General features: G+C 36.4%; 2 protein-coding genes across 2 annotated transcripts; one reads left to right on the plus strand and one right to left on the minus strand.

Moving 5' to 3' along the window:
- The first annotated feature begins 3,639 nt into the window (after positions 1-3,639).
- On the plus strand, positions 3,640-10,162 carry LOC144439421 (uncharacterized). Its single transcript, XM_078128708.1, has 7 exons — positions 3,640-3,667; positions 3,931-4,062; positions 4,779-4,910; positions 5,865-6,041; positions 7,235-7,421; positions 7,751-7,983; positions 9,268-10,162. The coding sequence occupies exons 1-7, from the start codon at positions 3,640-3,642 to the stop codon at positions 9,492-9,494; spliced, it is 1,116 nt and encodes a 371-aa protein (XP_077984834.1). The 3' UTR covers positions 9,495-10,162.
- A 374-nt stretch (positions 10,163-10,536) lies between these two features.
- LOC144439422 (uncharacterized) lies at positions 10,537-11,613 on the minus strand. Its single transcript, XM_078128709.1, has one exon. It carries the CDS (start codon positions 11,611-11,613, stop codon positions 10,537-10,539), a length of 1,077 nt encoding a protein of 358 aa, XP_077984835.1.
- Positions 11,614-11,919: the final 306 nt, after the last annotated feature.

Here is an 11,919-nt window from a genome sequence, read left to right on the forward strand (position 1 = left end):
GTATTGCGCCATAAATGAAAGTAATGTTGACTGTCTAGAAAGAAAATTAAAAATTACATCATGAATTAGCATAATTGGAGAATACCACCCTGGCTGTTGTTTAAATCGTTGTGTGTGGCCCACCATAGAATAGTGTAAGTTTGACTTGCTTCCTTAAAGTAGTAATGAAGATGGAGTTTGTCAGAAAGAAGCCTGTCTAATTCTATTACAAGTATCTATAAATTAGCATGTTACAGTAATGAATCGGGTTGTTGTGTGTTCAAGACTGCAAGTCGTTAGTGTGGCGTATTGTTGATTGTTATAATACTGCCTGTTATGGTCACTTAGGTGATTCCATTGCACAACCATACATGTCAATTTGATATTCAGCTGACCTTTAGGTAAACAAGTTGGTCAGCATTCGCAAAAAGATGACCCAACCAAGTATCATACTTTTGACTGAAAGAGGGCGCACTATAGCGAAATTGGTGGCTACTAGTCTGTAAATTTGGTGATATTTGTTGCTTTGTTTACTGACGAATACTATTATCATCAGTGTCAGTCTAAAAGTAAGATTTTCTACTATTTTCTGTAGGAGACAACCGCTGTCGAGTTGACCGTTGCCACTACGGCTGTATCAATGATAAAGTGGGTTTCCGCTGTAATTGCCCTGATGGTTTAAAACTGGGAAGCGACAAAAGAACGTGCATTGGTAAGTTTAAGTAATTTGTGAAAACTTAAATGTCCCGGACTATTACGCATGCGCAGGCAAAGTGTCAAACAAAATATATGTTTAGTAATGGCATACGTTCGTCACGATACAATGCACGTTTATGTCATTGCTTCATCTATGGAACATTTCTTCAAAGCAATCCTATAAAGCGCCCAAAAGCGCATGTGCAATTTACACATCTCGACCAAGAACCGTTACCATTTCGCAAATATAATAACACTGTATCTAGTTAACACTCTTTTTGAGAGAGATGCCACATGTTTTTCAAGATTTTGCTTTTAAAACGTGCATTATATCAGCTTGACATTTACAGAGCCAAATTATGTGCCACATCCCGTGCCAAATGCTGTTCCAGTCATAATTGTGCATTTTCCCCATTTCAGATATCGACGAGTGTGCTACTATACCCAATGTCTGTCCACGAAGACGTCGATGTCAAAATACATTCGGCAACTATATGTGTATGTGTGACATAGGATATTCATTCCAATATGTCGAGGGACGCTTAAGGTGTCGAGGTATAGCTACTTAATTATTATTTTTCAAGAGATGAAACGAAGTATAGAGGTGCATGATGCGTTTTGGTCTGAATTGTAAATGAAATTATCAACCCAGCATATTCAATAAATAACACATAGGTTGGACTTATATAGATCTGTTGGAGGGTATAAAGAACGGCCTACCGTGTGAATATATTAATTCTTGCCATTACGATCTATAGCAATTCTCATTGGAATTGATGCAGCAGCAGTTTTTAGTTTTGAGATATCGCGTTCAAAGACAGACATACATACATACATACATACATACATACATACATACATACATACATACATACATACATACATACATACATACATATATACATACATACATACATAAGAAAAAACCTTCAACAATGTGTACACAAATGATGACGTAATTTTCTTTGCGCCAAAGACTTGCGTCAATGATCAGATATTATTTTTTTCAAACTGTAATATCGAGTTAACAAATACCTGTAGCTACATGTAGTAACCTTAATCGAATAAGCTCACTAAATCAACTTATTAGCTAAAGCGAAAAATAAAAACTCTTTCTTTTTTGTGGAAAGAAAGATTTTTTCAATACTGAGTGAAACGTAAATAAAAGATCTTCAATTTGTGATGCTCACCCTAAATTACCATTGCAGCTAAGCTCACGATATTTACTTCTTGCGGCTGTATATTACATTTTTTTCTTCAGACGAAGATGAATGCGAATCTGGTGCCCATGACTGCAGTGAGGATGCCACCTGTTTTAACACGGAAGGCTCGTATAATTGTTTCTGTGGTGACGGCTTCTTTGGAGATGGCAAACTGTGTTACGAAATAGGTAAGACATTTTTATCTGAAAATTTCTAAATTTAAGGAATGATCGTATTGGTTGAAGGTGATATTAAGGGGCACGGTAATATGTGTCCACATCGAGAACATACACTCAGAGACTGAGAAACAAGTTTCAGCAGTTTTCTTGTCAATCGCGTGTAATGTAAGTGATGTAAAATCATTACATGACTAAAGAACCCAAAGTTTACAAAAATGTCTTTTTTTTCTAGTGGAATGCGTTCTTTTTCGTCACTATCTTGACTTTATCCCGTTTTGATTCATAGCTTTTCGCCACTTTTTCTATGGAAAACATCTCGAACACTATTGCGTTCGATTCCTCGGGTAATTGCAGGCAACGCAAATATTCTTCAGATGTTCTTAACATGAAAATTTGGTGTTTTCGATGTGCTTAGTAATTTTACAGGATTACAATAAAATATAGACACAAGATGTGTATAACATTCTTTTTTTGTTTCTCACCATAGATCCACGTCGATGCTACGATGATCCATGTTCACCTTTGACCTTTTGCAAGGATGTAGATTTCCAAGCTAATAGTGTCGACACTGTTATCAATAATGGAATAGTCAAGCTATTTGAGTGTGGTCCATGTCCCGATGGATATACTGGGGACGGAGAAACTTGCAACAGTGAGAAAATGGTTTCCTAACAGTGCATTACAGAAATTACGATATGTCTCTGTTAACTTTAGAAATGTCCCCGTTTATATTTAGCTCTAAATCACGTGACGTCTAATCAAACACAGTTGGGTCAATTTTCAGGGATTCGTTTTAGTTAAAACACACTGTCTGGAAGAACATATGTTTTGGAAACAAGTTAGTTCTCGCTATGTGATGTACCTCCATTACCATTGTAAACCATGAGAATTCTCTACAGAACAATAAGTTACATTTATTCCCGCGAGAACTGTTTCATGAGCACGGAAAACTTGAAATTATTGTGGGTCGATAGCATATTATCAACAGCTTGAAGTCAGTTGTACTACCGTTGATATTACCTGAATGGTATACGTAACGGCTGTTTAGAAAGTTATGAATTACGTAAATAGATTAGTTTATGGTTGTCATCGAATTGTGGTCATCATTCCACTTGGCCAATTTTATATTCTACAGCCCTTTCCGCTGTTTGAAAACATGACATCATCCTTGAACTTGTTATACGAAGTCAAATTGTCATTTTTCTAAAGTATGAGAAAACAGTATTAAAATAGATGTATGATTCTATGCAGACCTTTTATTGACAAACTGACGTCTGACTATTAAGAATTACAAGTCATTTATCGCGGAATATGTCAAGAACAATTTAACCTTCACCATATTTCATTTTTCAATTATTTCTCGCTATATTAATTCCTCAGAATCAACTGAAGATATCGTTGTGGTAGTCCTTGAAAACACACAACCAACCATCCCCATCCCTGGTGTCAATGTTCAAGTTCTTAACGGAGCAGAAATCGTCTCCGTGGGAATTACTGGAGTCGACGGCTTTGTGACGTTGGCGGCGCCCTTCGGTTCTCTAATCATTGTTACAGCCAGTAAAGCTGGGTATTTCGACGCAACGATGACGTATAATGCACAGGACGGCCTAAGTGAGTATGCACGCTATAAGCGTACACATGCTGAATTCAAAGCAACCCGAAATATTAATTTGAAATGAAGTCGAAAGTAGTTCTGTGCAACTTGACATAGTATTTCTGCTATAATATCTATTTTCTCGATTCAAGTAATTTTTCTCAGACGAATGACAAATTTCAAAAATTTTGCATATACCCTTACTTCTGAATCAGTAGGTCGACATGTATCTTTTCGTAGATGTTCGTTATATTTCGATTTATTTCACTTTTATTTTCAGAGAACGTACTGACACTGTATATGACATCGCCTAGCAACGATTTGACGAGTGAGTTTATTTATGACGACACAGTCTCAAAAACACTGGAGTTCAACGTCAATGGATTGACATATGAATTCATTCTCCCTGAAGGTATGGATATATGGATATTACTCGAATGATTTATTATGTTGGATTTTTAATTCATTTTAACTTTGTAACATCGTACTGAATTCCATTTTTTCAAATTAAGGAGACAAGATGTAGCCGGAGATTTGGTTGGGGGATGTCTGTCTGTGTGTGTGTGTGTGTGTGTGTGTGTGTGTGTGTGTGTGTGTGTGTGTGTGTATTATGTATGTATGTATGTATGTATGTATGTATGTATGTATGTATGTGTGTGTGTGTGTGTGTGTATGTATGTATGTATGTATGTATGTATGTATGTATGTATGTATGTATGTATGTATGTATGTATGTATGTACTAGTATGTATGTGTGTGTCACGGTGTGGTTGTACACACTAGAAATTAAAAATCTAGCCTTATCGCCAGATTTCAACCTCTCACTAAACTTCTTTCTAGAGCGGGTCAAAATCAACTATTAATTAACAGTACAATATCTGAGTAGTACTTATCAGTGAAAGCTTCCGTGTCACCTATCGCAAGTTGACAATAAAATGAATAATTATGTAAAGAACCATCGAATTTATCGATTCGATACAACCGGTCAAGAAAATAGATGTTTCAGAGTTTTTTTCTTTGTTGGTCTAGTCCGAGTTTAAAATAAAATCATTAATTAATAAAATCATTTATTTCAATGAACGTAGTTTTGTATAATCTATCGAAAGCTGTTCACATTTTATACCACAGGCAGTTTGAATGCAGGCGTCGGGCAACCGGTGAGGGCGTCCTTCATATCAGTAGACATATCAAAGGGCTTGAGAGGAGTTCCTGAACTCATTGCTTTAGCAAGAGAAACTAGTAATGATGCCTTTTTACCAGGTATGATGTTATGAATTTTGATGTCATTTTTAAAATAATGCCAAGCGCACTATCATTTGATGTTGATGCATAATTCTGTGATTTGTAGACCTCAATACTGAGCCCATCGCATGGAAAGGTCTAGTACTCTTTTTGTACTGGTATTGCTCACTTGCATTAACTGCTGTATTATTTTCGCAAAAAATGTGCACGTTCCTAGATTACTGAATACTGAAATTTGATACTCCATCAAATTCAAGTCTTCCAAACTTGATTATGTTCGACACGTGGGGTTCATGCGTGAAGGGAGTTCCTCCCCCTGGCCTCTTGCTGAGAGGGAATTCCTGGCCTAGATGTCACACGGTCGCTTTGAAAACCACAAGCCGGTCACATTACCAGAATTCCCAACACCATGTACACATTTTAATTCAAATCCGCCTGAAATATTGTCAATCAAAACGTACCTAGGTGTACCAATTGAGTATCCTCAGCTCAGCATGAAGAGTATCGTTTGTCAACTGTCTTATATGGCATATCACGTGATCTGATAACATCGGCAAAATACATGGACCAAAGTTATTATCGTGCTAAAAAGTACATTTATAGTAATATCATTTTATTTCAGAAGAAAAGTTTAGCAGTGTAAGTATTTAACCATTAAAAGTAGTGATAAAGGTTTATATCGCATTGTAAATGAATACTATGGTAGTCTTCTTGTGAAGTAAATTTTGTATTTTGTGTATGCATTGTTTTATCAATCTTTGGATATGACTTATCTAGGTATCTATTTATATACATGTACTCATTAATCTATTTATGTATCTATCATCGTTTCCAACACTTAATGTTAAAATAATTAATTGAAGTAATAGTGTAATGTTTGCAAACGATCAAGGACTACTAGTTCATAATAAATCTTGCCTCCTATAATCACGAACTGAAATTGCTAATAGTCTCATTCTCCTTGTCTTACAGAGCTTAAGAAGCGGAACTTGGAAGCTCATACCATAGTTGCACTGCGTATGGAAAATGTGATAACACAGACAGTCGTATCCCTAACAATGCCCATAACAGTTAAACTACCCCTCCCTACCACACGTTCATCGGATGGTAAAAATGGTTTATCAGCATGGTTTTACAACAACATTGAAGGTAAACTTTAGGTGCTGCAATTAGGTGTTGCAGGTAGAAAGATTTGCATTATAACATTGTAATCGTGATCATTTTATTTTGATTCTTAGTTTTGTCTGATCATGCAGTTGGTCGATGGATGGATGTATTGCTTGGTTGGTTGGTCGATTTGTTTATTAATTTGGGTGAAACTTTAGATGTTAGCTTAGATGACTTTCGGACTTACTTCGTACTTTGATACACCAAAGCTAAACAAACAACCCAACTGATCTTACGATAACATGGTCATTAGTTTTGATTACACCAAGCCAAATTTGATGAGTAAAGTGCATTTGATACAATCAAGTTAATCTGACTTGTTACACAAAGGATTCCATACACTTCATTGTCATGTTTATAGGTACAAGTCAAGAACTGATAAGGATCTTATATCCAAATTATTCTAAGGTTATCGATCCCAGTAAAGGCGTGTAATCTTTTTCAAAATCTGTTGTAATTAGACAACCTGTTGATTGCTACTTCTCATCGGTTATAGTTAGTTCGTGGCTAGGTTTGTTTTTCAATCGATCTCACACCATTGTGCTGGTTAATTTGCATTGTCGGCAGCTCGATGGTTTAACCAGCTGACTAAATAAGACGGTGAATTCGAAGTATTTGCATCATGCAATCAAACTGTCAAAATGCTGTTGCTAGGGAAAGCCACGCTATCAACAAACTAAGATAGCCACAAACTAAAACTATTGTTGTTACGTTATGTGGTAGATTACATCAGTGCACGATACATTATATCAATATATCAGATTATTAGAGGTTTAGTTTTTGTCTGTTTTAGCTAGATAGCATATAGTTGAATTGTTTTCATCTATTTTCTCACTTGTCCGTGTTTCATTACATCCTAAAGCATGTATACGATTGTTTGTCATAATTATATCATTTCTATTGCACCAGTATGTAGCCATCATACAGCTACCATCTTGGAAACTTGTTTGTTCGAACTTGCTTTCAGGTTATTGATTAATGTAGTAGATATAACGAGATTATCAAATATTGTACGATGGCTACATACTGGTGCAATAGAAATGATATAATTATGACATGTTTGTTAAAATTTAGAAATCAGGTTTAGAAATCAGGACCAATGTAACAATTTGTGGGGTCTGCTCTTTGGAGTGCTATATTTGGGTGACTACGAATAGATTTATTTTACCACATAGGAGTATATTTGGAAGATGGCGAAGGGGAGATCATTTCTGGTCAAGACAACTCCAAAGTATGGTCTTATCGGACAAAACGGCTCACGTGGCTAGCTGCAGCAACTTTGTGGCCCAATACTCATTGTGTTGAAGTTCGGGTATGCCGTGATGAAAATTGTGCTCAGCCAGTACCAAATGCCGCCGTCTGGTAAGTGAGTTTATCTGTCTACAGTGAAGTTGACGTTCGGGTGATTAAATAGCAAAATACGTGTTGATTTATTCAATTATTATTATTAGAGTTATTCAAGCAAAGTACCACGAGTCATTGATAATATGTACTTTTCTGTTGCAATTTCATGTATAACATGAATTACTATTAGTAGACACAACAAGAACAATCGAATACATAAATATTCATTCATACAGACGCCATGATTGTCCCCCTACTGAAAACAGTAGTTTTTATACTAGATAAGATCGGTGTCGAAATCCGACTAGAGTAATGGTATCGAAACATTCTTTGGGTTTGTTTACTAGGCTGACTGGTATTGACTTCGAGTATTCGACATTCCGTCGAACTAGCACTGAGGGTAAAATTTGTTATAATTTAGAAGAAGGTGGAATAGTGCGAATACAGTCTTGTTTTGGTAGTAGTGAAATTACAGTAACGGGTAGTGGAGACCCGTCGTCGTGTACAGCAGAAGGTCAATGGCAGGACTTGGATGGTGCCGGTCAAGGAATATGTCAAGTTGTAACCATTCTCCATCGGGGTATGTTTGTTGTTGTTTATTGTCTTGTGCTGTTGTTTTGCTTTTTAATTTCCACTTTTAATGAACAATCATCACGATGAAAACTTTATTTATAAAAAATAATGCAATCATTATTTCAATAGGTTTTTATAGACCCGTTGCCTTGGAAATGGTACATAACATATTGTCCTATTTTGAAATGTTAACATATGTTCAGTGCGCATGTATCTAATTGAATATATTAAAATATGAAAGAGCTGCACCTGAAAATTGGCATGGTGACAATATATCCATACAATATGTATAATTTAACACTCCCAAGTTAAATCATACAAAACAGAAAAATGCTTCAGTTGAAAATCTAGCCTACAAATTATATGACATATACCCAGGCGGATACATATTGCTTGTGCTCGATGCTCGCCATCTCATTAAATTATACTCCTGTCCGACACAATAACAAGTAATTAAGATACGCTGTTAGGGGCGCTATTGAACATACTGATTGAAACAACATGCAAATATAAATTAACTAAGCAGGTATATCAACCTAACCCGTAACAATATAATGTTAGATACTGTAAGCCCATTCCACACTTTTTAAGCTCATTGTGTTTTCATCGGAAAATGTTAATGTGCACCCGTCGTGAACGTGAAGAGGACATGGCTACTACTTGTCTTTACCAAAAATGTAATATTGTCACATGAATACATATCAATTGTTTAGACATTACAAGTATTATGTAATCGTTAAGCTTACGACTGATGTACGTGCGTCCGCATGCTGCTATGTACTCAGAGCCCAAAGCACAATAAATTATAGTATTCTGAGCTCAGGATTCACTTTTGACAGTCGAGTAGTTGTATTTATTGATTTGCACTGTAACAGCCGGCTATAAGTCTAACTTCAAGTAGCATGTGGTTATAATAGAATAATTGAAAAAACCTACAATTTTTGAACAAATTAATGATTGGATAAGAAAGAGACAAATGTAGAGACCTAAGAATGTTGGATACTAAACTCTTGTCCTTGACCTTCAGTTTCAGTTTCAAACTTTGGAATTTTATACCGAGAGCAACCTCTCAAATGTGTGCATCCACGTTACAAATGGAGTGAATGAACCCGTTTTCACCAGTGTGGATGTCAAGTCTGTGCCAACAGTACACATCCATGATTGCTAGCGAGATAATTTAACTAATTATCGGGAAAAAAACAGTTTGCTATAATTTTCAAGGGTCAAAAATTAACGGAAAACAGTTACAGCGATCGAATCTTTAATTTCTCAATTCTCTCTTTCCACACAGAGTCTGATATTGTTAACTGTGGTGATCCGGGTACTCCATCCGAATCGATGAAACTCGGTAACGTCTACTCATTCGGTGCTAACGTGACGTTTACATGCAACGCTGGTTTTGAAATCGTCGGCAGTTCTCAGCGTATATGTCACTTGTGTGGTGAATGGAGTGGTTCACAGCCGACATGTGTTCCTCGTGAGGGCAGTGGAGACGACGAGGAGTTCAACTTTCTATAAAACGGGTTCTTTAGCACCTAAATTTTATTATCTGACAGTTTTCACATCAGCCACTTATAAACAATGTACACCGTCGAATAATATTTTCACAATGCATTTTTTTTGTTACTCTAACTCTCTGATTTATAGTATTTGCAGACATTTTCTTATCACATTTTATAAACTATAGAAGTTATTCTAAATTAAAAAGTATAAATATTAATATACTATTTACCATTGCAGAATTTTAGAAGGAAAAAAAATGAAATATGGCGCTTTATCCAAATACCTGCTCCACACGTCAACTGTTAGAATGATAGCGCTTCCTGTAAATTACAGCCACATTCAAAATAGCGTCGAGGTTTAATGACTAAACATGTTGTAGACTATATCTAACACCCAAACGAGTAAAATCACAGCAAGTAACTTCCATCCTAGATTGTAGATGCGTGGTGTTACTCAGCCCTCATTGGTCTTGCCCCCGTGAAAGTGACTGGCCGATGTGTGTGAGGGTGCCCTGTCATGGCATACCCTGGGTTTTGTCCACCCATAAAATTTTACAACTTACTGAAATTTTTTTACCATTTACACCCAGTTTCTTGGCGCTGGTGACTCTGTTGGATGTTGCTGTTAATATAAACATATTTGATCACTGAACCCAGCGCTATTCTAAATTTGACTACATTCTATTTGGGGTTCAGGTCTTACAACTGTATAGTTACATTATTTACATAGTAGCTTTAGTATAGATTTTGCTCGTCATTTTAAGAACATTTTTGTTACATTTTTAATTGCTATTTAAGCTACCCTCCTTTCACCGTGTATTTGTTCTAAATAAACAACAACAAAGCCATAATACCATGTCAGTACTCATTTACTCATTTATGTCGTTGGCCATCAACAGATACACGGACGATGGATGGATGGATGGATGGGTGGGTGGGTGGGTGGAAACCATTTTAAAAGCATCTTCCGACTTCGGCCATTGGAGCTAAAAACTGCGACTCAGCATGTCAACTTATCGCTGTCAGAGAAAGATGTTATAAATGTGTATTCGCCATTATTATTTGATTATATCTTTACTACCATAATACACAAACCTGCACATTTCTCCGTATGATGTGTTCAGGGTCTTGATATTCTCCGAATTGAAGTCAATAGTTTTGTTTTCGTTTTTTGGGAGATCGAAATACCATCGAATCCAGGTATGTATAGTGAAGTGGTTTCTCCACCACGGAAATTGATTTTCAAAGATGACCTCCGTAGCCATAACGCCAGGTTTGACCAGATGGTCTCTGTCTATGTGGATCAAGTGTGGACACTGCGCTGCAAGGGTGTTAGGAAATTGAATAGAATCACAATTCCAACAAAATCTGTTGTAAATTTGATAAGCATCGTGGTATAATTTAATGAAAAGCGAGTTCTTCCGTGCAAGGATGATGCCATTATTTAAGCGAGTTGGGTCTTCTCGTCCAAGCACACTATCGAAGTGACGTAATGGTTCCAAGGAATTGACTACGATGACGTCATTGTCCATATACACTCCGCCATATTGCATAAGTACTTGAAGCCTAATGATATCTGATTTATGATATATTTCTGATTTTTTCAAAGAGTTATTAAACACAACCGATGGCACTTTCCTCTCTTTCACTGCCAAAACTGGTATGGTATGCTTAGCTTCTTCCCAATACACTCCATTCGGCTCACAGTCTGTGTGGAACATAATTTCATCAGCCTTCATTACTCTGTAAGCACTCAGTACCACAATGAGATGATCAAAACGGAACACGTTGCAACCAAACCAAATATAGTGGGCGATGTTAGGAATGACAGGCTGACTATATTCTCGTGGTCCACTCTGTGCTCTCTTAGAGCCATTCTCACTCTTACATACTATGAACCCACTTTCATCTTTTTCGAGCATTGTTTGTTTACCTTTGTAAATATATTCTTTCAGGGTCCGTACACAATCAATGGTAATATCGCAAGAATCGTTCCATGTTCTCAACATTTCATATTCATTGTTATATGCGTCAATGCTTCTCTGCAGATCATCTAATTCGTGTGCATGCTCAGATTTCCGATGAAAACTCTGCTGCTCAGGAAAAACTTGGACGAATCTGAAGACTGTGATCATTATTATAACACCAATGCAAACTACTAGTTTCTTTGAATTATGATACATGGCGCTTTACTACTCCAAACGTGTCTTGAAATATTTATACTAATTGCACGAATAGTTGAATTAATCAACGATGTGTGTTAACAGTGTGTACATTGGTATATGAAGTCTGGAAGTTTTCCTCAAAATAACAGTTCACCAGTCTACATCGTGTACTGTTTTCATTACTAAAGCCTATAAATAATGCAGAAAAATCAATTAAATCATCGCGTGGCACGTTTCCAGTTGACAAATACTGTATCATTTACACATGAACGTCAA

The sequence above is a fragment of the Glandiceps talaboti genome, chromosome 8 (assembly GCF_964340395.1).
Source record: "Glandiceps talaboti chromosome 8, keGlaTala1.1, whole genome shotgun sequence".
NCBI lineage: Eukaryota > Metazoa > Hemichordata > Enteropneusta > Spengelidae > Glandiceps > Glandiceps talaboti.